This window comes from Actinia tenebrosa, unplaced genomic scaffold, assembly GCF_029948245.1.
Source record: "Actinia tenebrosa isolate PJP-AT-01 unplaced genomic scaffold, QUT_ActTen_1.0 PGA_scaffold11__36_contigs__length_13525064, whole genome shotgun sequence".
In the NCBI taxonomy this organism is placed as follows: Eukaryota; Metazoa; Cnidaria; class Anthozoa; order Actiniaria; family Actiniidae; genus Actinia; species Actinia tenebrosa.
The window spans coordinates 257,873-282,223 of record NW_028292571.1 but is presented as its reverse complement, the minus strand read 5'-3'; the positions used below and the strand labels follow the sequence as shown (position 1 = coordinate 282,223).

General features: G+C 36.5%; 1 protein-coding gene across 13 annotated transcripts in view; it reads right to left on the bottom strand.

The window, feature by feature from the left end:
* Positions 1 to 24,351, bottom strand: part of LOC116292224 (kalirin) — a 207,233-nt gene that overhangs the window by 67,534 nt on the left and 115,348 nt on the right. For 12 of the 13 annotated variants that reach the window (XM_031699495.2, XM_031699492.2, XM_031699491.2 and 9 more), the window contains 13 exons: positions 23,660 to 23,726; positions 22,510 to 22,613; positions 22,352 to 22,421; positions 21,907 to 21,996; positions 19,940 to 20,083; positions 19,483 to 19,560; positions 18,318 to 18,353; positions 18,081 to 18,224; positions 16,885 to 17,062; positions 13,783 to 13,827; positions 12,743 to 12,948; positions 12,419 to 12,547; positions 5,268 to 5,481 (listed from right to left, as the gene is read on the bottom strand). In XM_031699495.2, coding sequence (XP_031555355.2) covers positions 5,268 to 5,481; positions 12,419 to 12,547; positions 12,743 to 12,948; positions 13,783 to 13,827; positions 16,885 to 17,062; positions 18,081 to 18,224; positions 18,318 to 18,353; positions 19,483 to 19,560; positions 19,940 to 20,083; positions 21,907 to 21,996; positions 22,352 to 22,421; positions 22,510 to 22,613; positions 23,660 to 23,726 — 1,505 coding nt within the window. The remainder of the gene's footprint in view (positions 1 to 5,267; positions 5,482 to 12,418; positions 12,548 to 12,742; positions 12,949 to 13,782; positions 13,828 to 16,884; positions 17,063 to 18,080; positions 18,225 to 18,317; positions 18,354 to 19,482; positions 19,561 to 19,939; positions 20,084 to 21,906; positions 21,997 to 22,351; positions 22,422 to 22,509; positions 22,614 to 23,659; positions 23,727 to 24,351) is intronic. The other variant, XM_031699494.2, reaches the window with a different exon arrangement.

Sequence of the window (24,351 nt, the reverse complement as noted above, 5' to 3'; positions counted from 1 at the left end):
CGCGAAGCAAATTTTAGCCTAAGTTGAATGCCCTAAATTATCACCTGGTATATATTTTATTTTCACTAATACTATATGATCTGAAAGCTTGTTTATTGTACTTCTTTTCCTGAAAGTATTAGCCTTGGAACGCAAATACTTCCTCGCGATTAATCGACTCTTCTATGTAGCATACGGCGGTCTAATTTCGGATTCAGAATCAAAGCGCCTGCTTTATAAATACTCAAAAACTTTCTTGGATCACCCAGAATGAACATTTTAATCGTAAACAACATTAGTTTGATGACTGTAAACTATACTCCAGCTATATATTATTGACTTATACTTTTGTACTGGAATATTTTAGAGAGTAAGGACTTAAGCGTACGAATTCTAAGTTAGAAAAAAAACCTTTAGACCCCATCAAACGCAGGGTTTTTTTATTTTTCTCTTTTCTTTGTTTTTGTTGAATATACTTGCTCAAAATCCTCCCAAATTTCAATTAGTTCCACGTTATTCGTAGAAAAAACAAACTCATTTTTGTACTTTCTCAAAATTAATGGAATAAGTTAGAGGACACTATGATTGAATAAACAAACTGAATTAGTTGAGAAGCGTGGCACGTGAACGTCGATCACTTGTACCTTTCTTGAATTATATGAACTAAACAAACAACCTTTATGGTTTGTATTTTTTGTCTTTATCTCTTGTCAAAATTAATAATAACTAGTGACTAAAGTGCGTGCAGTTGCTTTCGTACTATTTCATTTAAGCCCCTTTCCCGATAACGTCACACATTTGATTCGCATCAACACTGCCTACTCTGTTTTTTATAAATCGTCCTTGTTTTAAGAGAAGTCAGTGGCTAACAAACCTGTTTCCTTTCTTATTCATTCGTCTAGAATGAACTGTTTGACAGGAACAATTGTATGGTTTCTATCAATTACGGCCGCAATCGTAAACTACATTCAAGGTATTTGGTGCTTTGCTCTTTTAGGGGAACAGGAACATGTAACTCTAGAGCCTCACAGAAAATCTGCAGCATTGTTACCTAGAGAGTTTTTAAGTCTGTCATTTTTCACCATTGGAACATATATCGTATTGGTCGTAAGTGACAGGGTGCTGTAGTTGGCAGGGCCGTAACCAGGGGGAGCACAGGGTGCACGTGCACCCCCACATAAAAGCTTAAGGTCCGCCGATTTTTTTATTCGATGTGCACCCTCCCTGTAAAAGTTCTGGTTACGGCCCTGGTTGGAAAGTCGAGATAGCTGCTTCTACAGTATTGTACTGGGAAAATTATCATCTTCCTCTATTGCGTTTGGGGAGATAGCAAGGTCTTCAGGGACGGTCTGGCCGAGTACTTGAAAAGACGCAAGCCGTCGGGACCTCGAGCACGTCTCATGACCTTTTCTACAAATTCTGGGTTTAACTTTCTTCCTAAGGTTTACTCAATGTTGAGCTTGTTGACCAAGTAGGTTCTCTGTTTTTTGATAAAGCGGTCAGACTTTTTATTTTCTTTGAGAGCCCAGCCTCTTCAGCAGATAAATCCGAGGTCCTCATATTACTAGACGAGAATTTTAGGGTCGGTAGAAACCCCAACCCCCTCTTCCAAGCTTTGTATTTGACGGCCTTAGCAAGATCAAATAGCGATTGTTTCTCAAGAGATTTCGACCATCTCTCAAGAGAAAAATGCTTTTCAAGAACAGAGAATCTTCGCACTCGCACGCAGCCGCCGCCAGAGCACCATACCTTCATTTAATTAAGAATGTAGTTTACTATTGCGGCTGTAATTGATAGAAACCATACAATTGTTCCTGTCAAAATGTTAAAAAAAAGAATAAGAAAAAGAAAAAAAAAACCGGCTGCTCAGCTCGACGATTAGCTTGCCTACTGAGCAGCTATTACCTGAATCTTGGCTATAAACATTAATGTTGTAAAGCATAATTTGATATATATATATATATTTTTTTTTTTTTTTTTTATCAAACTCATAAATAATTCATGAGGAAAACACAATAGAAATCACGACCATGAAGGAGGTTTTATATCTGATATAGATTCGTCTTCATTTGCATAAACTTAAACTTGGATTTTCTTGGCCAGATTCACTTCAATTTTGAAAATTTTAGTGAAACACAAAGGAACTAACCTAGACGTTTGATAAGCAATCTACAGTATGAGTGGCCGTGTTGTATTCGATATACAATCACTCGGCTACGCCTCGTGTTTGTATATCGGATACAACACGGCCACTCATTCTGAAAAAAACGTCTGTCTGATGAGTGCGTAAGCACGAAACTCGGAGTTACAGTGAACATGTCTCGTCTTTAATCCAATCTTTACTATATATCTGTTGCTCTGCATCCCTACGCATCGAGCACTGTTTCACCAGTATAGACCACATTACATACTTTGTTATATATATATATATATATATATATATATATACAGCCATTTGCAAAAATTATGGCCGTTTCAAATATAAATACAACTATATCGAAAGTATATCAGACAGGGCGGGATATCATTCTTGATATTTTTTTCCAGAAAGCCCTAATGATAGACAACTTGAAAAATATATAGTGGAAGATATCCCATAATACTTGATATGCTTTCGATATACTCGTATATGTATTGGAAGCGGCCATAGTTTTTGCAAATGGCTGTATATATATATATATATATATATATATATATATATATATATATAAAATATGTTATTATTATTGGTAAAAAGATACTTGTTGTTCCTGTCAAACAGTTTATTCTAGGCGAATGAATAGGAAAGGAAACAGGTTTGTTAGCCACTGACTTCTCTTAATGAAACAAGGACGATTTTTGGCTTTTTCATTTAGAATCAAGTTAAATCAATCAATTCTGAAACCCCATATAAAAACAAGCAAAAACAGCAACAAAAGAGAAGGGAAAAAAAGCAGAGTAGGCAGTGTTGATGCGGATCAAATGTGTGACGTTATCGGGAAAGGGGCTTAAATGAAATAGTACGAAAGCAACTGCACGCACTTTAGTCACTAGTTATTATTAATTTTGACAAGAGATAAAGACAAAAAATACAAAACATAAAGGTTGTTTGTTTAGTTCATATAATTCAAGAAAGGTACAAGTGATCGACGTTCACGTGCCACGCTTCTCAACTAATTCAGTTTGTTTATTCAATCATAATGTCCTCTAACTTATTCCATTAATTTTGAGAAAGTACAAAAATGAGTTTGTTTTTTCTATGAATAACGTGGAACTAATTGAAATTTGGGAGGATTTTGAGCAAGTATATTCAACAAAAACAAAGAAAAGAGAAAAATAAAAAAACCCTGCGTTTGATGGGGTCTAAAGGTTTTTTTTCTAACTTAGAATTCGTACGCTTAAGTCCTTACTCTCTAAAACATTCCAGTACAAAAGAATAAGTCAATAATATATAGCTGGAGTATAGTTTACAGTCATCAAACTAATGTTGTTTACGATTAAGATGTTCATTCTGGGTGATCCAAGAAAGTTTTTGAGTATTTATAAAGCAGGCGCTTTGATTCTGAATCCGAAATTAGACCGCCGTATGCTACATAGAAGAGTCGATTAATCGCGAGGACGTATTTGCGTTCCAAAGCTGATACTTTCAGGAAAAGAATTACAATAAACAAGCTTTCAGATCATATAGTTTTAGTGAAAATAAAATATATACCAGGTGATGATTTAGGGCATTCAACTTAGGCTAAAATTTGCTTCGCGTCGTAGCTGCTTGAAATGCCATCGAAAAAAAATCCCAAAAAGCGAGAAAAAAACATTTTCCCAAAAATATTATTTATCCCTTTTGGAGTCTGATAGTTAGTTAAAATGTTGAAAAAGTATCAGATCGATAGGAGTATTTTTGAACGAGTGAGGCCTTCTTAAATATGGGTAATATTTTGGGCTGTTCACACCGGTCCAGAGCGAACCGGAAGTCGAGTTTTAGATTTTCGTAAAATTCGCCAAAATAAAAAAGCGCTCGAAGTTTTAAACTGGATTTTTTAAAAGAGCTTACCAAAGGTTGTCTTCTGACAAAATATGAGAAATTTGAAAATTCCTTCGCTGTCCCGCCATTCTCGACCGTTACGGACAGCCACTCTTAAATTTTAAGCTGTAAGAACTAATACTTTTTATGCATTTCAGTTGCGCAATGAGCTGAAAATCGGCCGCCAAATAGACAAAGATGAACGGCGTCTCTTCGCATTTTTTACTGAAATTTTGTTGAGTGAACTGTAAACAAAAAATCGCACGATCTTCTCGTACAATTTGGAATTAATAGACACTCGTAATGTTTTGAAAATTCTTTAATTGCACTCGCCTAAAGGCTCGTGCAATTACAAGAACTTTCAAAACATTACTTGTGTCTATTAATTTCCAAATTGTACGAGAAGATCGTGCGATTTCCTATACAAATTGTACTCTGTAAAGTCCCAATTAAGTTATAAGTTGCTCAATTTTGTTGAGTGTATTATACACAAAAATTGCACAATCTTCTCGCACATTTCGTAATATATAGATACTCGTGATATTTTGAAAGTTTCAAATAAGCCTGAAGCGAGATGACGTTTTACCCACGACTCTACACCATAATAGTTATTAAAATTCTTTCATATTAAAATTTTTGATTCCCTAGAGAATACATTAACAATAGTCGTAATTAAAGAACAAAAGCAATGTGAAAAGGATTGTGGTCTAGAGACGGGGGTAAAACGTCATCTCGCTTCAGGCTTATTAGAGTCGCCTAAACGCTCGTGCACTCGTACATATAATTTCCTAATAGACCGTTTTCTCAAGGTTACGTGCGCATCCAATTTGACGGGCCATAAGACTGAAAAACGCGAATTCAGTAAAATTGAGAAGCCAGTTTTATATTCAAAGAGGAGAATAATCGATTTTATGAATTCTTATCGAAAAAAAATTCATAGCAATGCATGATAAGACTCGTGTTCTGGTATCGTGGCCCTTCAAGTTCCTTAAATTTGGATGCGCACGCAACCTTGAGAAAACGGTCTAATGTACTCGAGATCGTGCGATTTCCACTCAGTCCTATAGACCTAATCGGCTAACGTGTTACTATGTACGTTATCCCCAATTCAAACCTTCTGGGAATAGAAGCGTTTGTCTCTACGAATTCAACTCTGTAACCAAGATATAACGAACAATGAAATTTATTCCCAGAAGGTTTCAATATTGGGTGGTAACGTACATAGCAACACGTTAGCCGATTAGGTGTATTGCCATTATTTATCAGATATTGAAGCGAGGTCACTTACCGTCACTTATGTTATTATTTGACTCGGACTTTTTCAATAGTATCTTGGAAGGAACTAGGCCAAGTTTATCAACCGTGCTAGTATACACGTACATCCAGTTTTTATCATCTTTCTTGTTAGATACCAGGTAGACTATTTCTCCCTTTTTGACTGACAAATGGTTTTTATCTTTGCCCTTGAAATCCTCTGTCACAATGTACCTATCTCGGTTTCTCTGTGGAATAGTACCAAATAGAATGTTACTTTCGCAACAGATGACTCTTAGGTCAGAAATGTATATCAATATGTCATATGCCGGCATAGCCGACTTAAATTGTAATCTATTATGGGAACACTATAAACTAATTACGATTTTCAGACGACAATACCACAAAATATTGACGGCTAGTTGGGAGAAAATATATTTGGTGTTGAGCGGAGTCGCGAAGCGTCGGATTACTGTGGTTACTTCAAAGCTGACAACCCACACTGCACTACACAAGATATTCAACAGAAAAACAGTAAAAATAAGCTACTCTTGTATGCCGAACGTTAAAAACATAATTGACAGTCACGACGAACAAATCATCAAACAACACTCTATTGAACATAATGAAGCTATCCCTCCATGCAACTGCAGAAATAAAGCCAATTGTCCACTCACAGGTGAATGCCGTGCATCCAACATCATTTATCAAGCCACAGTAACCACAGATGACAAAACAGAAACCTACGTAGTTCTAACAGAAACTGAATTTAAAACCCGATACAGAAATCACACATCATCTTTCAGAAACGAGAAACAAAAAAACACAACCGTGAAGTCTCAAAATACATCTGGAACTTAAGGTGGCTCCATGTGGTTTTATCTGCGCGCTACCATGCAGCTTCAAATCACAAATACGCGGACGCAAACAATCCAACGCTAAAATTTTTTTTACACGTTTCAAGGGAAAGATAAAATTTTCGAATGAGCATGTTTTTACTGAAATCGGAATTAATAAAAGATCGCTGTTAAGCATTTGCGCGTTTACTTTATTGCCTATTTTCTCCAATTTTTGACCTAGGATTTTAAATTGCTTTTGAGATATTGTAGGATAAGTAATTTGCTCAAGGTTTAGGAAATTTAAAGAAAATCTGTGAGAGCATTTTCGAGATATTTCATATTAAAGTTTTAAAGTATAAAAAATTTGCAGATACAAAACACGTTAGTAACTTTGTGGAAAAGTAGTTTATTTCCTCAGTTTTAAGATCCTAAGTTTATCTAAAGAAGTTGGTAAATCACTTTGGAATATTGGGTAAAAATCGTATAGAAATCGTACCATTTGATATTTCAAAATATCAGGTCCACTTATCTTGGCTATGAGCCGTATTTTTGGACTAATGTGTGATGTTTATTAACATGCTCATAAATTCAAATCTACTCGATGAAGTTTTTGAAAATTTAGTCAACATGCAATATATAGGCAACGAGATGTCAAAGTTTCATTTCCATTGAATTATTTTAAAGCTTTAAAACTTTTAAGTGCCCCTAATGCCTGATTACAAACCAATTTAGAACCAATTCCTCACATTGTCATAAACGCGTTTTTCAAATTTTGTTTTTCGTTTCAAACGAATGGGCACTTTAATCCGCATCGAGGACAGTACGGGACGGCGATTCTCTTTAGCCCTTCTCGATTTGATTTTTCATATCTTTTGTCCTTTTTTATCACATTCGCGTAAATTCCGGTGTGCAGAACAAGCCGGTCAACGCTTTAAAATTGCTTTCCGAAAACGCTTCCGAACTATGTAATTTAGACGCCCTTCGTGGCGTGAACTCGGGCTACCATAGTGTATTTGACGAAGTATAAGCACTTGGAGCCCAGCCAAGTTTTTTGATATGGTTTGCATAATGATGGGAAACAGCAACTTCTCAAAGGAATACCATTAGTATTATTGGCATTTGAATGTGTAATATTACTGTTGTTTCTTTGCTGATTATCATCTGCAGCTTTGCCAATCACTTCACTCTGTTCAGTGTGGAATTGTGCATTAAAAGGATTTTCAGTAGCATTGCTTTGTATGCATGTCTCAGTAATACACACTCCTCTGAGTTCAAATAAACCTGTTAATTTGTCATATAAATTTTGGAAGTAATTTATTAAAGCATTAAAGTCATCAACATCAAGAAGTACACAAGTACCTTGAGGATGGGGGAGACCTGAAGGATTAAGAATATGAGAGTCAAATATCCTAAATCTCCCATCGCCATTACAGCAAATAGCTACTGCATTACATTGAATAGTTAACAGGTATGACTGGTAATTTTCTTCAATTAAAATTTGCAAAGCATTACCTAAGGGCATGCACTAGAGTAAAGGAAATCGACATTAGATGAAATATCATGTATATACCAGTAATGATGAAAAGGTAAATTATACACCGTCAAAAGATGAAAAAACTTACTGACGCCCAATTGGGCACTCTTAGTCCCAACGGGATTAATGAACGCTTTACTTTCAACTAACCTTTTCTTTTGTCTTTTGATTGTTTGTTTTTGTTTCCTTGCTTACCTTGCTCTCATTGGTTTCTTTTGTCTTATTTTATCATATATACACACTCCTTTCTACCACTTCTTTCTCTTTTACTCCGACGAAGGACTAGCGTCCGAAACTTCAGTAAGTTTTTTCATCTTTTCACGGTGTATAATTTACCTTTTCATCATTACTGTTTCATTAGAAACACCGACGCAGCTCACACTAGTTTTTAGCTAGTTATATCTTTTTATGTATTTACCAGTGTAACTTACAGACTCATCAAATACGTTTTTACAGCCCACTCAGTAACGAGCAACTCACCTTCGCGACACTTGAAATTTTTTTCGTGTAGTCTGAAAGTCAGTGTCACGGCGGGAAATGTCACGCAATAGAATTTCTGACGACTCCCGTACGAATTATTTGCGGTTGTTATTCGTACGGGAGTGAAAAATGTTGGTAAATATTCGCTAAACAGACTCCCGTACGAATAACAAACGCGAATAATTCGTACGGGAGTGGAAAATGTTGATAAATATTCCCTGAACAGACTCCCGTACGAATAACAACCGGGATTCGTGAGAAATTCTATTGCGTGGCATTTCCCGCCGTGACACTGGCCCTCATACTACACGAAAAAAAGTGTCGCGAAAGTGAGTTGCTCGCTACTGATCACAGACTCGACAAATAAGTTTGAATCAAAATAACATCACTGACATGAATCGGCTAACTGGTCTAAACAAAAACATTTCCTTATTAGGTTGGAAAACAATACAGAGTTGCCGAGAAAATCGACGAAATTTTTGACTCCCGTACGAATAGCAAATACAAGTCACCGTACGGGTGACGTACGAATTGCCACTCCGAAATAAATAAGCTTGGTATTCATTGCTCTCTTATGAAAGTTAAGAAGTGGTTCTCTACACCCGAATCCAAATGGTTTTCCAATGGGCGGGAGGAGGGAGGGCGTTGAAAACGGGCACACATCTATTGGCCGATCCGTGATGCGGAGAGTAGGATTGGGCGCTACTCTGAATGTCAACAATGGCGGACTGTTTGTGGAGGAAGTTCGGCTGACAAGAAGATCTTTCAAAGGTAAATTTAGGCTTGTTAATCTTTGCTTTTAGCCAATAAAACAATTATATTGGTGTTAGAGAATACCCAAAACATGATAAGAGTTTTCATTACGAAGAATTCGCTGGGTTTTGTACTCAAAGAACCATTTTAGTAAGCGACTGCCTATGGTGTTTACGGCTGAATTTTATATAGCAAAGTATTTATGTTGCACTGTATCGCATGTTGTTCATTGACTTTATTGAGACACCAGCCACTTGAACTCCAGAAAAAAACTCGCTCGAGAAGAAGCATTACAATCAACAGGGCAATATTTTAATAATTTTCGAATATCATTTAAAATAATTCCTTATTATACTTGATATTCCTAGATAAATCTGTTATTATAATGCGTGAAACGTTTTTCTATGAACTTAGAATTTAAAAAAAAGGTTTTTGGTATTTTCCGTGATACGAAAAATTGATTTTACGTGAAACGTGATCACTTCGATTTTTACGTGAATGGGGATGCGATCAAGTATGCTTGGCACGTTCCACCAACGTCTGGTGGCCCCACGTGACTACAACCCCTACCAAGTTTCATAATCACAGGTTGTATTGCCGCGGAGAAAATGAGGTGTGGGGTCACCAGACTTGGGGCCACCAGACGTTGGTGGAACTGTGCCAACCCCTTCTCGATGCGATTTCAGAATTTTACGTGAGGCGGAAATTGGCCAAATAATTTTATGTGAATGCATTTTGCGAGGGGGTATAGGGGACCTGTGTTACACCTTAATACCTCAAAACATCTACAGGAGCATATTCATATAAGTATACAGGAGCACACACATAATTAATGCCCTACGTTCGTTCTTGTTAGTTATATCTAGACGGTTTTGAATATTTTGTTGTATGTAACTTCTATCTTATTAACATTGGTATACATCCCTTTACATCATTGTATGGCACTCGCAGCATTCCACTTGCATATTGCAACGACTAGTTTAAATTACTATATGATTTTGCTTTCATGAAGATTGACCACGTTAACTTGTACTCGATGCTACTCTCTAATATCGGCGCGCTACCTTTCAGCTTCGAAGCGCAATCACGCGGACGCAAACAAATCATTAGAGAATAAAATTTTCCCAGGTTTTAAGAGAAGGATATAATTTTCGAATGAACAAGTTTTCACGAAAATCGTATTTAGCTCACAGCCACTAGTCAGCGTTGTTGGTTTTGCTTTACTGCTCTTTTTCTTCTTTTTTTGACCTAAGTTTTGAAATCGCGCTTTATATAGTGGATTAAATATGATTTACTCAAAGTTCAGAAAATTTGAAGGAAATTTATATGAGCGTTTACGAGATATTTGATGTTGAAGCTTTTAGACATAATAACCTTGCAAAATCAAAACTTTTTTGTAACCTCATCGAAAAACAGTTAATCTACTTATTTGGAGATCCTTTTTTGACCTAAATATGCTGTTAAATCCCTGTAGAATAATGACAACGAAATTAAAAGAAATAGAACCATTTGATTTTCCAAAATATCCGATAGACTTGAGGTCACTATGATCCGTATTTTGCAGCTAATTTATTATAATACTAGCATAACTTTACAAAACAATTATTGCTGTTAAATAGTTGCATAGTCGATCTCCTTCGGCAAGGATGTGATCTACAGTGGCGGCAGTCCAGTGTTCGAGCGAAAAATTCTGAGCGCATAACAATGCTGAAAGACTCATAAAATAACATTGTATTCCCCGTGAACTATCACTAAATCTTTCGTGACCACTGTCACTAAATCTTTCGTGACCTTAATGAATGCTTCCAGCAATAAACATTTTTGAATTAGACATTATTACAGTCGGAAAAATATATTTCACTTTGTTGATCTCGCACTTTGTTGATTTCGAAGACGTCGCCAAACCACGTTTTACCAACGTTGGTTCGGACGTAATCGAAGCAACGCATAAATTCATGATGACCTCCACTGAACATATATACCGCACACTCCGAAAATCATCGGGACGGACACATAATCGAGCAAATCGAGATTTCTCATGGCATACAGCACACAGGGATCCCAACTGTAAAGATTAGTGTTGCTGCGAGCCTGGCGGCTCGCAGCAACAAACGCTGAAATTTATGTAGAAATGAGAAATATATCATAATCTGCCAGCCTAATTAACGCTTCCCTCAACAAGCGAAACGAACCCTGTTTCCGCATGTAGGCACAAGCGCGAATATTTACTCAGATTTCATAATGATATAAATTGAATTGTCGCGTACGTAAGAAACAGATCTGTCATGAACATGTGTAACCTTATATTAAGCGTCGTTTAAATTAAAATTGTATTTAATGTAAACCTTAAGTGAACCAACGGTCATGTAGTGTGTTCACCTGAAGAGTGTGGTCAGTTTGACCATACGAAACAAATTTGTTGTGAAAAATACACTATGATTTTATAGTAGCTTGTTTCTTTCTTTTTCACTTTATATATACACTTATTTCAATAAACTTAGTCACCTGAAAAGCTATAAAGCTGAGGCCGACCAGGATTATGGGTAGATTCATTTTACGCGTTCAACGGCTTGATAACTATTCATGGACTTGCCAATCTTTTACCGGTTACAGTCTCACCTCTTCTGAGCATCATCGAGCTGCAGTTTGTATTAAAAAAGCTTTGTATATATATATGCTTTTTTATTATGAAAAGTTTCCCATGATGCTCAGTGATCTCAGATTTCTAGGTTTTTGGTGACTAACTTTATTAGTAAGTGTATATACTTATTTCAATAAAGGTAGTCACCAAAACCCTACAAAGCTGAGACCGCTGAGGATCATGGGAAGCACGATTTAATATTAAAAAAGTAAAGCTTTTGGTACAAACTGGAACTTGATGATATATATACAGCGATATGCAGAAATTCTGATCCTAATATCCGAATAAAGCCTTTATTTCTTACTGCGCATGCTCGACAAAATAAATAGGCTCTGGGTATGAGATTGTATAAATACATCCGAAAGTAAATCAATGCTTGTCATTGCACATGCTCAGTTATAACTGATATCATATGTATCCCACATTCAATAGCGACATTCCAATTCATAATATAAATATGGTTTCGATTCTCATAGATCTTCGAGGAGCTTTCAAGAGCTAAATCTGAGAAGTTCGTGTTACGTTCGTAAGCAAATGGCGTAAGAAGATTGATAATCGTTTAAATATCGATTTGCTAACATTATAGTAAGTGAGTGAGCGAGTGACACATTTGCATATTCAGGCCCCTCACAATAACTCGTTTATACGGATTCTCGTACCCAGAGCCTCCTCATTACTTAATAGCACACGAATGTTACAATTTAACCAATCATACTGATAGCCCAGTGATTGATTCGATGTTTGGCGTACTTTGAAACTTAATTCCATTCCAGCTTAGTATCTTATCAATAAATACCAAACAAGCTATCCCACAACTTCTTATGTTTTTTTAGCATAAGCAAAGCAAAACAAAAACAGTGACGCCATTATGAAGAAACATGGCTAATGAGAGCGTACTATTTGCAATTATTCTTAATGGTGTTATGCATAGTGCTTACCGACTGTGAGGGGAAGGGTGAAGTGAGTTCGTCTAGTGATTTTGCTGTCTCCAGATCTATCAGATTCACATGTTTGACAAGTGATGATGCCGCTCCTTGGTTTTGTGATGTGGCTGGGCTGCTACCAGACTATAATATATTAAAATGCAAAGAGTTGGTGCGTTAACGGTCAGATGATAATCTGTTAAACCAATACAGCCCATTGCATTTGTCATTGATAAAGAAGGCACCAACTCATCAAAAACAACATGTATATACAATAAGATTTCACAGCAACACGAAACACAATTCCAAAAAATGCTAATTAAATGTAAGCCGACCTACCTCTGGCTGTCTAATAAGTGAGCCAGTATCTGGAAAACTGAACGCTCGATGATTTAATGCTGGATGAGAAGATGAAGTAATGGTAGTAGTAGTTGATCCTGGAGTCACCTGACCTTTTGTCGTTACAGGCCCAATGGGAAAGGCAGGGATTGGTTCGTTCTTCTTACGTTCCATTTGGTTTTGATACTCGATTGGTCTTTCCAAGGCTGTTGAATTAAGAATTACTATCAGCGAAAAGAAAACGAATGAGTCTCCCTACCGAAAAGCAACGATTAATTGAAAAAAAAAATTTTTGGTTATTATTATACTTACAATTATGCTTCCTACCAAAAAGTAACGATTTTTTCAATATTTTGTTGTATCTTTTAATTGTTTTATATGCTTAGTGTAATACTTTAAATAAAACAAATTTACATATTACAAATTTAATTTACATATTAGTTTCATCTTAGTCTGCTTGGCACAGGTTTCTTCTAAGACTAAGGATCCGGTTAGATCAGTTGGTAAGAGCGTCGGTCTGTTGTGCGGGAGGTCGTGGTTCCACCCACGGCCGGACCAACACTCAGGGTCTTAAAATAACTGAGGAGAAGGTGCTGCCTTTGTTATTACACCTACAAATGATAAGGACTTAAAACCGTAGGCCCCGTCTGTCTATATAATCCTGTATAAGGCAGACGTAAAAGACGCTGGTGAAGACCACCTTCAGTGCCCGTGCTAATGCTACAGGGCCTACAGTAATTGGTTGTTGTGGCCTCATGGGAAAAAGTCATAAATCATAGAGAATACCTCTCCAATATTGCAAAATTATAAAATTGAAAACTATAAATTGTCATTCTCGTAGAGGAGAAGAAAAAAAAACCTTTGCCAAGCAGGGTAGTTTAGTCTTGATTTTGCCTTGAAATTATTTTATAAATTTAGTTTATCTAATTTTTGGCATTTGAGGATTAGAAATAAATAGGGCTTTTTTGTTTATATCAAGTTTATACGTAGAGATGGTATTCATATCGATTATTATGAGATATTATTTTCAGGGTTCAAACCTTCATTCCATTCTTTAACAGCTTGACGAACCTCTTCCGGTATTGCTGTATTTATTAGTAGAACAAGAAAATTTTGTTATGTACTCTACTACGATCTACTAGTTTTTTGAACAGCTTCCAAAACCCAGGAATAATTCACAAACCATTGCTCGAATTAGAGCGACCATATACGTCACGAACAGTCTTTCATACTGCAAAAGATGTTTGTACGTCACTGTCATGTGCAGTCAGACTAAAGAGCTCCCACAAGCTGAAGACAGAATGCCAAACTCAAGATAGAGGTGTTATTCTGCGTTATTTATAGGTCGTCGTGGATCGTACCTTTATCCCTAATAAAGTCCCCCTCATTACTACATAAAGTTCATAGCTCTTATTAACCGAGTGCGAGGTCCGTACCGTAAGTTATGGACCCAGTTTTTTCCACTGCCTCATAGCCCAAGCGCGTAGCGCGCAGGCCATAACAAAGTGGAAAAAACCAGGATCCATAACTTACTGTACGGACCGAGCAAACGAGGTTAATAAGATATTTATCATATGGCAAGGCATTGAGACTAAAAAGAGGCGAAGCAACAAAAAATAAAGTTGACAGCGCATGTCAAACGAGAACTGCATCGGAAGGGCTTCCTGTACGTGCCACAAGTCATGTAGTGTTTGAGTTGCTCAAAAAGAGAAGTTTTAGTTTACTTTGAATGAATTTAGCAATAGTTTAAAGTTTTCTGAAATACTAGTTAATAAAAGTGAGGCTTTCTTTTGCAAAAAATGTAAATGCAAAGCAAAAAAGGCATCAAAAGAAGACCTCAAGAACTCAACATGAATTGAGGAGAAAACTGTCGTACTTCAAACTTCCTTTCAACTTCAAGATATATTCACAACCAACTGAAGATAAAAATACTATCGTCTTCCGTTTGCTTTCCTGCCTTTTATTGGGTAAAAAAATTCTCTCTCCAGAAATGAATGAGAGGCTTTGAAAAATTGCGGCTCGCTGAAAATGGATAGTTTTTCGTCATTTTTCAACGTTTTGACTGTTTGAAGCAGGCCGCCATATGCACAATGGCTGAAGTCATGAAAACACACTATCGGCTCATTTAAAAAAGATACTGCCCACTCTCCTGTCCACAAATGCTTTCAACTTCAAGTGTGGATGAAATATTCCTGAAATGTGGAAATACCTCAAGAGAAGATGAGCCTAGAAAACTGGTTAAAACCGACGGCGTTAACGAAATAAACAATTGCCTTCTTCAACCGATCGATTCAGATAAGTTCAAACTTGACGTTGTATTAGCTTACTGATATAACAAATTTACATTAATTCATCTTCTTGTAAAACTATCTTAATTTCATTTACTGTATTAGCCGCTATTCACCACCCTTTAGTTCGTAGTTTCACCTAGTTTTAGTTTTTCTAGTTTTTCTGGTCGTACAAATCGCTCAACTAGTGCCGTGTAGAACCTTGATCGATAGAGTTGTCGCTTGTTATGATAAGTTTTACATTAAATGCCTTCCAGTGACTTTCAGTTATCTCAAGAGAACATTAATATTCTCTTGGTTATCTTTAATAATTTATTAAGGTTTCCCGACAAGTTTCATCCAGAAATTTTTTTTTATAACGAAGATTTGATGATGTTTTAAAAGATCACTAGTATGTACACTCAGTGAACCATTTCATTTTTCGGTCCGTACCGTAAGTTATGGACCGCAAATTGACCAATCGTAGCGCGTGAAATTACCTTGCCATATAATAATCATCTTTATTAATATTCTTTATATAAAGAATACTAATACACCAGCTTCACATTCAATGCGTACCGCTGTTTTTAAAGGACTCACTTGCACAGGCTTAGCTTCGTTTATAAGTCAGCTATTCATAGTTCCGACTCCCCTTAGCTACCGTTGCTACATTCCAAAAGTTCAACAAATTAGCTGGATTATGTCAGAATTTAAAACTCTGATCGCGGAAAATGAATCATAAATTGCTTCAATAGTTTTATTTCCTGAGAAAAATGAAAGAAAATTGTAGAACTCTTTGAAACAAATATTGTGTAGTTATTTGTGGAACAAGATTTTAATTCCACTGAGAAAACTGGTGCAACGCTGATTGGTTTGCTATTTTCTAAGTCGGAACTATGAATGAAGGAGTCTTTATCGAGTACCAAAGGTACATCCACGGCCATCCATGGCCGCTTAAATTGGATCAAAGGCTTATGAATTATTCATTAGATTTTGAATAAGTTATTATCACCGTCTCATAAGGTTTAAATAAGCCCGAGCAAAGGTTTAGAATTTTGTCCCGTTTAAGTTCAAAGCTTGTATGTGCTTTAGTTACGTATAATTTTTTTAATGCGAGGCGAAAGGGGGGAATCTATTGTTCCACTAAACATGGCTGCCGCCAGAGCAAGGTCCATGGATTCTTAATAAAGGAATGTAATTGAGAAGTATTGGTGCTCGCGCACATCGTGGGCTCAATCCAAAAGTAGTAAGCGTAAACTAAATTTTTGTTCCAGTTACACCATTTTAAATTAGTTTTAACCATCTCAAGCGTGAACACTTAAAGGTCATTAATGACTTAATTTTTGGATTACGACTAGTTTTGGAACTAGCTTGGACTGCGTCGTTGTTTTTTAGTTGAAACAAATGGGTCGTAGTAGATAATTTTATCACCGTAGGTACGAAAGATAGTAGACTGACGTTTCGGACGTTAGTCCTGCGTTGGATTCTAGATTTCATTATTCGATTCGAACATTCATTCATTATCGAAAACGAATCTTCAAAGCCTAGCATATACAAAAGCCAAGCATATATGCAACTGAAATGCAAGAGCAACTTTCTGTGCGAGGAATATGTAATATTAATGACTTACCTTCTGTTTGCGCTATAAACAAGAGCATACGAGCCAAGTTAATCGAATTTACAAACTATTTTTTTTTTGAATATTGAAGATTCGTTTTCAATAATGTCAATAAGTCATTAATGACCTCTACGTGTTCACGCTTGAGATGGTTCGACTGTAAAAGAGAGCATAACAATAAGCGCAGGTTCCAAAATGGAGAAATTTTCTTGATTAAGAGATTTATGTCAAGTAACGGGCTGTCTCACATTACTTACCCATAGCAAAAGCATTTTGTGATTCCAGGAGATTATTAAGAACATTAACCCAGTCGTTCTTTGCTTCTTCTGAGCTAGCAGTCATGATAAAGATCTCGGACTCATTACCTTCGCTTGTCCAAATAGCAAACTTACAAGGATCATCATCAACTCCATCAGTATGACCCATGTGATTGGTCTAGGGGAGATTGGATAACAAATGAAGAATTTTAAATTACCATTTAAAGTGCACAAAACTGATAATCATTACTTTCAGTATTGATTATACATAAAAAGGAATAGTTAAACGGTCAAATATCATACACCTAATGTCTGGTCTCGAAGGAAATACCGAGTTAGTTTTGTTCTCCCGAGAGTCACTCGATCTTTCCCGAGGTGAAGGAAAAAGGAAAAGTAATGAGGGTAGACCATAAATACGGTAAAATATCCAAAAAACAATTTCAATTGATACATACGTTTACATATTTTGATTACAAACCCAAGTCGTTAATTTTATTGTGTTTAAGGATGAGCTCTCAATGGTTAAATTTCCAAAACGGTGCATTTTGATGGAGCTTTATGATCCAGATTTTCGGACATTTTGTGATTTACTTAAAATATAGCCCAATGATCTACCTTTCTTTTTTGATATGTTGTAGTCTTAGTAAACTGGACTTACAGTAAAAAAAATAAGGGCAGGTAACCGGGTAATATTTTTAGATAATCGCCGTTGAAAAGGAAAACGAAAGGACTACACCACAGGAAGCCCAACCACTGAATACTCTGAAACGCATGCGCAGAAAAAATGCGCACGAATGCACGATCGCATTACCTGAGGTCAAATAATCAGCTAAATGCCGTGGTTATTATTAGAAAGCAAATTTACAAACCTTAAATCATGAGTAAAATAAAGATGCTTTTTAATATACTGTTTGTGTGAACCAGGTAAGTTTCGTATATTTGGTTTTCTGAAAGTGCTGTTAATTACAGCGACATGTTGGACATTGTCAGGGTGCACGAAGTTATAATGAAGCCTTAAACGACATCACAGGAATTAACAAATTGAAAGTAAGATGCTACACTATATAATGAAGAAAAACTTCACCATTCAACTATTCATTTCATGTAGAATCAATTCTGAAAGTAATGAATTAAAGATTATATGCATTTAACTCCAGAGAATAACCAGATTCTGGATTTTAGTCTAGCCGCTGTACCTTAATACTGTGCCTATAAATGTACACTGTCCAGTCCTTCTTCCTCTCAAAAGGTTCGCTAAAAATCACGAGTTGTTCAAAAAGAAACACACGCCTTTTGACGACCTTGGATTTGTTTTTGACGTCTGCCACAAGGAGCGTGTCCTGCACAAATTACAATTAGTTGATTCAGTTGTTTTATGATAGATTTGTTGACTACAATCAAAATATGTACCTTTATTTTAATACAAAATTTACCTGCATAATGAGATTTCCTTGAGCGGTTATTTTGCCCTGAAAATATACGAGAACAAAGTTAGCTTGGGATAGAGTATCATACTAATCAAACTGTTATTACGTTCACGGTAACTGATTAAGAAACAACAAACCATACCCAACGAGTGGAATTGATGTTAGTTAATTTGGTTATGCAAAGTTATTTAAGAACCCCAAGATAACCCCTCCGAAAAATCAGTCTGTGTACTGTGGTTGGGTCTGTGTGACAAACAACGTTATAGTTTTCGACAACTACTGAGTCTGTGTGTACATTTCGATTGATTGAGTTTAACTAAACGAGACCTCCCGCTGGTCTATTTATTTTCCCCCTCCCTTTTTACACGTACATTTTGAGGTTATATCAGTGAAAGGTTTTGCGTTCTGATCTAGAGTTACAGCGCATGTAACACACATTAAAGTACTGGCGTGACTATATCTTATTAGTGGTTCTCTCAATTTAAACTAGTATGAATTCAGGTGGGGCATTGTTAGAATTTGTTGGCCAGTTAGAGTTTGCACGGTGGTTTTTGTTCGGTGACTTTTGTCGTAGAAGGCTTCTCTGCTCTTTGTTGAAATCCCCCGCACAGGCGTGTATAGTTATGTTAGGGAGTGGGGGGGGGGGGGGGGGGGGGGGCACTCTAATGATCTTTGTGATCGACTTTTGCAGTTGGGCCGGGATCGTTACCCTCAATCGGTCCTTCAAGATTGCCAGTCCGGCTGGGGCTTGCTTTAAGCACGCAAAAAAGTGGTGAAAATTGAAGTTCTTATGTATAGTGTCAGTTTGGGGAAAGTAAGAGAATTATTAATCCACTGCCAGAAACGATTGCCGAACGGAATTCAATGGGTGCTAATTCCAGAGACCGATGGTAGGGTAGCAATCCCGAAAACAACCCTCCCTTTGTTCAAGGGGGATATGCCGTGTACACGGACGGAAGTGACATCAATCAAGCCATGAAAAATCCACTCGATGGGCTACCGATTTTTCTTAAGTATGAAAACAAGTAGCAGATTGCAGTCTAAACGTCTCGGTCCTTCTACGAATGGCCCCCAATCGGAGACAAACGAACAAGTTTCATTTATTAAAATGAACAAGTAACATTTATTACAATTACCGTGATAAATATTTTTCATTCATTAGTTTTCTTACCGTATATCCTTCAAGCATTCCAACATTCATCATATCATTAGCCTTTTTAGGAACCACATGCATTAACTGAAGGGCTTTCTGAAATCAAACAATATTTTAATATTATGTTAATATTATTATTTTATATTATTATACTAATATTATTTTAATACATCCTTTGCTGTTCATTCGTGACAAGAGAAACAAATTAATTAAGACAAAAAAAATCATCTTTAGCGCCGACACAATCATTTGCTGAAAAGAAAATCATTAAGCGGAATACGTTTTTATTAAGGGAATTTCCATCAAAACAAATTCTTGCGTGTTAAGAACCTGTAATGTTTTTCCTTTTTGTTATTCGTTTTCCATATCGTGTCGCTTACTCGCTGGTTCATTAGCGATATATGATGGAAACTCGTGAATAAAAAATGATATTAGGCTCTTTTCCTAACACGTGATAAACTCTATATAGTCATACCTTGAGTTCAACAATATCTAGTCCAGCTTTCTCAGTATATTTAACAAAATCTTTCAATAGCAACTGATATTTCATTATACGTTGAACAGGTTTAATGAGGTAATCCTCAATCGAAAACCTGTAACTAAGTTGTTCTTTCATATCCTAAAACACAAAAATATAGCTTTTAATCAGCATAACAGCAAAAACTAACTCTACATTAAGTAAATTGTTGAATGACAATTTTTTTATAACGATTTGAGTCGGGTGCGGATTTTAATAGTGGAGATATCGAGATTTATACATCCAATATTTTAATAAGTGCGATTTCATTACTGGGTTGCCTGTGGCAAACCAGTCTTAAAATACGTCTGGGTTTTTTTTCCTCCTCGACAAAATGGAAACATTGCGCAATATTACCCATATATGGATTGAAAGTGGTGCCGATACATTCATCTACGAGTTCACATAGTGCAGGCTATCGGTGGAATCGAATGTGCATGTTCTTTGAGGATATATGTGGCCAAAAATTTATATCTTTAGCTTTTAATTTTATCGGGACATGAGCGAAGTCCATCATTAAATAAAGTTGGCGACCTTCAATTTCACGTGGTAGACTTTCATCGCGGAGTTTTACTAGTAAGTCATTTATTCTCATTCGTGTTCACTGATTCAGTGAGATTAAATGCTATAAACGAACATAGAAAGCATAAAAAGGTTTGTTGGAGTTTTAATTTTGATTTGAACGAAGACTAAAATAATTTTGTAAGGGCAATCAACAAGCTTCAATGCCACGGCAAACACTTTTAATAGCAGTCGATTCCTACGCAATGATTTCTTCAATAAGATAATAAACGACAAAAGAACTTGAAAAAATACTAAAAAACAAGAATGCCAATTCCGATGGAATCTTGAGGAAAAATCAGCCTAACTTACCATATAAATCAAGTGTTTCTCAATGAACTCTTTGCTAGACTTTGATCGATATTAGACCATTAAGGCCGTATCGGTCAGCAATTCGAAGATTTGCTCTCAAAAACAACCAGTGATGTACAAACCCTAATAAAGACAAGCTGAGTGATATTTCTAAGGAAATTCGTAGAAAAAGTTAGCTCGGTCTACCGGCCTCTTCCAATTTTGTCAGTCCGGCCTCTGAATTTTTTTCATCCAATTACTTGTATTTCAAAATTGGACAGCATGTAGTCCTATTACCGATACTAAGACCCGGTTCATACGTCGAACTTTTCATGAACCGAGCCTAACATGTTGAAGATCGACCAAAGACCGTCAAATATCTACTTTTGATTCAGACGTCGTTCCAAATTCAGTCGATCCAAATAGATTTTTCCAAGTCAAGCATTTCGCGATTAAATATGATATATGCATTAGGATCGGTTCATGAAAAGTCCGTCGTTTGAATCAGAGTAGCTCCGAAGTTGTAATTTCCGACCGCTTCAGTCGTAATTTTCGACCGCTTAATATTATGGTTGAATTTAATTGGTTCAGACGTCGTACTTTTCATGGTCTTAATTCTTAGCATTTGGTTTGGCGCAAAAAAAGTTCGACGTATGAACCGGGTCTAATAGTTGCTAACACTCAACCAGAACATTTATTAAACAAAAGACACAAGGGGTCTCTTGTGTATTTGTCTTTGTATCATGAATGTTGTGGTTGAGTGATAGCGACTATTACTCACTAAATAGTGCTGTTTGTCACTATCAACTTCGTTTTTATTTCATGGTTTTACTGCACGCGCTTTATACAGGATGTTTTATCGCCCCCAGAAACTGAATTCCGTATATTTAATAATGCCTTCTATGACATCCCATTCACTATCATATTGGAAGAATAAACATTGATATCTCCACGATACACCACTCAAATTACATCATTAATGAAAATATTGAGGTTCATAGGCACTTTGAATAGTGGGAGCATGACAACATAAATGCATATGGCAGCCGTTTAAAAAGACTCGATTGACTTACGGCAAAGTAGTTATCCTTGAATTCGTGAACAAGTGCTGTAGACTTGGGCTTGTTTTGACAATAGATGACATACATTTGTAACCTTCGCTCCTATCAAAAAATATCAGACAATAATGAGACTAATTATTAGGGATGTTCGGGGCAATGATAGTATTTATAGAAGCAAATAGTTTATTTGTTTAGTGGACTTGAAGAACATTCGTCAAACCTTTTTAATAATAAGGGACCAGTCACTACTTAAGTCGCAGGGTGGCAGGGGAGGGGGGGGGGGGGGGGTTGAGGAGAAAATGGGGGGCCTTCAATTCAAAGTTCAAAGAAGTGAAAAACTTGTTTTCGCGATGACTGGCAAACAAAATATTCAACTTTTGTAGTGGATAGTTGCAACGACTGGCCGGATTGTTCAAATAAGCATGGGCCTTTTTGCTCTTTACGTCTTAATACTCACAGCCTTCAAAAACACAGAGGCAAGTTTCTCTGGGGCATCTTCACATTTTTCCAGTTCTTTACAAAACACGCTGCCAAGAAAAAATTCACAAAATTAAGTTCAAAAAGTAAATTTCTAGTTTCTCAAGTAAAGATGGCAATAAAACCTGAAAATCTTACGTTTTGTGCCATTCATAGATTTGTTTTATGTTTCCAAAGACAGTCCTTTCTTTGCCTTTTAGTTCGTCAGGTAAATCAGGCTTACTGAATTCCGCAGCGTAACCCTATAACAATAAAAAACATGTTCGAAAGGCACAATTTGCATAGATGCAATTTATATAGCACTCCTTTTTGCTGCGAGTCATCAGGCAAGCAGCGACACTAATCTTGCAAGATCTCGACTTGTGTTTGTCGAGATGATTTTCGGAGCAAGCAGTACTTGTATTCAGCGGGGTCACCTACGTTCGAAGGTTGTCGAAACGCCCTAAATTGACCTATCAGACAGGCTCTGTGACTAAGCGAAAATCCTGTACTTCTGTTGTGCTCGTATACAACACCTAAACACGGACGGTATCGACGTTTACCCACAAGAAACCTTTATATTTCTTCTTTCTAAAACATTAAAAATATCACCGATATCACGGTTTTTACTATTTTTAAGAACAATTTGCCGGATGCTGTATAAGCGATGACGCGAGAGTAAATTTTACCTATTTTCAAGTCAAAGTCATCGAATCCAGCTCAGTACATGGAATTTTTGCTTAAAACCTCGATTTTTTGAAGGAAATAAAATTCTGCGGGAAGTTTCAATGCTATTTTTGAAAATAGTCCACCAAAGGGGTTTGATAAGTGTAATAAAAAGAAATTCGTTTTTTCGCGATTGTCCGGCGATTATCGGCATTTATAGACAACGGCTCTTTTCGACGCTTTCGTGGACAATGGCGACAATAAATTGTATCCTTGTCGAGCAAAATTGATCTTATTTGGATGTTTTCTGATCAATCTCTTCTGCTCTGAATGAAGTTAGTATTATAGAAATACCAGCTTACTTTTGAACAGCCTTTATAAAAAATACATAGGGACTTTCTTTTTCTATTGTAATTGTCTTTCTTATATATTGTTAGAGACAGGTATACTTGTTGTTAGTATTATTGTTGTCTTTACACTATGACAAATAAATCACATGCAGAGGCAGGGGTTAGATCAATATGCAACAACCACAAGTACCCAGATATCACTTCATGCTTACTCGTTGCAATATGCAACTAGTTCTTTACTTTATTTAGAAATCTCTTACTAGGCTAGTTTCAGTATAGTAAGTCTTACTTACATCAACGGCCTCTCCCAGACTAACAACGTAGTCCTGCTCTGTTTGAATAAGTTCCTTCAAGACAAACCTAGAAAATTCAACAATAATATATAGATTATTGTAACGTTGTCTTAACTGAAGTTACACGGGATTCGCTGATTCGCGACTACGATTTTTTGCGATACGCAGAAAGGCGAATTTTTTGCAAATCGATTCGTGTAACAGCTTCATCAACGATTTTTTCGCAACACATACCCAAAATGCACTGTTCAATACTCTCATAGAAGCGAGGCCATGTCAAGCAACAAGATAGCGGCTTTTCAAAATCATGTTGATTTTCGAACAAACGTTGTTGCGCGAAAAGTTGACTCGTGTAATGTGTATCGCTAAAAATCGTCTTTGCGAATTGTCCCGTTAAAGCATGAATTTGAGTTAAGTCAGAGTTAAGTACCGGAAACGGAGGCAAAAGACCCTTTTCGAGTTCCAAATTATTGCTGCGTTTCTTGATTACAGACTCATTTACTCAGGCTTAGCCTCGATTTTGTGCAGAATATTCACGTGTTCCAGTCAAGATCCGTCAAGTTTCAAAGTCTTCTTATCGTTGAAGTTGTGCATTCTTTACTTTACCGTTGGTATTTGCGAGTAATCAGACACTGATTCGAGGCTAAGCCTAAGTAAATGAATCTGTAATCAAGAAACACAGCGTTAATTTG